We start from the raw sequence: 1173 nt of genomic DNA, 5'->3' as shown, positions 1-1173 counted from the left end.
TTCAGATCAGCAGGTCTTTATATGTTAGACACAGGGTACAAAGATGAGTAAGACAAGAGCCTCGGCCTCTGCAGTCTGAGTTCAAGTCTTGTTCAGAACACGGCAGTGCAGGCTACACGTGCTGCTCCCTGCAGCCAGGGTGGTGAGAGGGAGGGAGCCGGGGCAGTGGGGGCCCAGAGGGGGAAGAAGGGCTCACGCTGAGGTTCATGATCCTTGGGAATTTGTCAGGTGGATGCAGGAGGTAAAGGCGGCCCGGGCAGAGGTAATTTACAAAAGATGAAATTAGGAAACTCACAGAAACTCCCAGTGATTCTGCCTCACTGTTCCCAATGAGACATAAGACAAAATGCCCCATGTGGAATCTATTTTATAAATTTCCTCTGTCATAGTAGGTCTTTAAGCCCCATTCTATGTATAGCAACCTCCTTTTGTAATATCCTTTATTTTATGACAAGTCGAATATCTTGCTCCCTTGAGATAACCAAAATCTATTGTCATCGCTTCATGTCATCGCCTCGCAGTCCCCCAGTGGCTGCAGATTTTCTGAGCTAGTCTTTTCTGTCATTTTTGTTGTCGTAATTAAATTTTAAATTTGATGACTTGAGAAAAATCTTATTTTCGTCTGAGGTTCCTAACCTGTTACAAGAAAACTCTAGACCAAGCACGGCCTACTTGCCAGAAAGATTAGTCTTATTAGATCAGTTGGAAATTCTTAATGTTATTAAAAAAAAAATAAAATAATGTAAAATAAAAATAACTTGACTATTAAAGTTTTTTTTTAATAAATAATACAGAATCTCAAACACTAGAAATGATCATTTTAGCTATTACTTATACCAGTAAGAAGATAGGAGTTAAATTTATTTTCCTAAATCTGACACTGTATAGCTGTGACCTCCCCAAGGACACAGATCACGTTACTGCCTAAGACAGGCTGTGGCGATTACCCTGGTGCCCCTAAGACCTGTCGGGTAAGGAACGACCGTTGTGGCTTCGCAAAGTCTAATCACACACTCTTCTTGGCTCCGTGCATTTCGTGGTTCCCAGGGTGTGTTACGAACGAGCCTCCTTGAGTCCAACCATCCAGACGTTCATCCTCTCTGCCATCTGGCACGGGGTGTACCCCGGATACTACCTGACATTTCTAACAGCAGTGGTGATGACATTAGCAGC

General features: G+C 43.1%; 1 protein-coding gene across 1 annotated transcript in view; it reads left to right on the top strand.

The window, feature by feature from the left end:
* MBOAT2 (membrane bound O-acyltransferase domain containing 2) overlaps positions 1 to 1173 on the top strand; it is a 32804-nt gene that overhangs the window by 30253 nt on the left and 1378 nt on the right. The window contains exon 4 of the mRNA XM_023533602.1: positions 1048 to 1077. Within this exon, the coding sequence (XP_023389370.1) occupies positions 1048 to 1077 (30 nt within the window). The remainder of the gene's footprint in view (positions 1 to 1047; positions 1078 to 1173) is intronic.

Source organism: Pteropus vampyrus, unplaced genomic scaffold (genome assembly GCF_000151845.1).
Source record: "Pteropus vampyrus isolate Shadow unplaced genomic scaffold, Pvam_2.0 Scaffold105, whole genome shotgun sequence".
Taxonomy (NCBI): Eukaryota; Metazoa; Chordata; class Mammalia; order Chiroptera; family Pteropodidae; genus Pteropus; species Pteropus vampyrus.
Note: the sequence above shows the minus strand (reverse complement) of the source record. Positions and strands in the feature narration are given on the sequence as shown.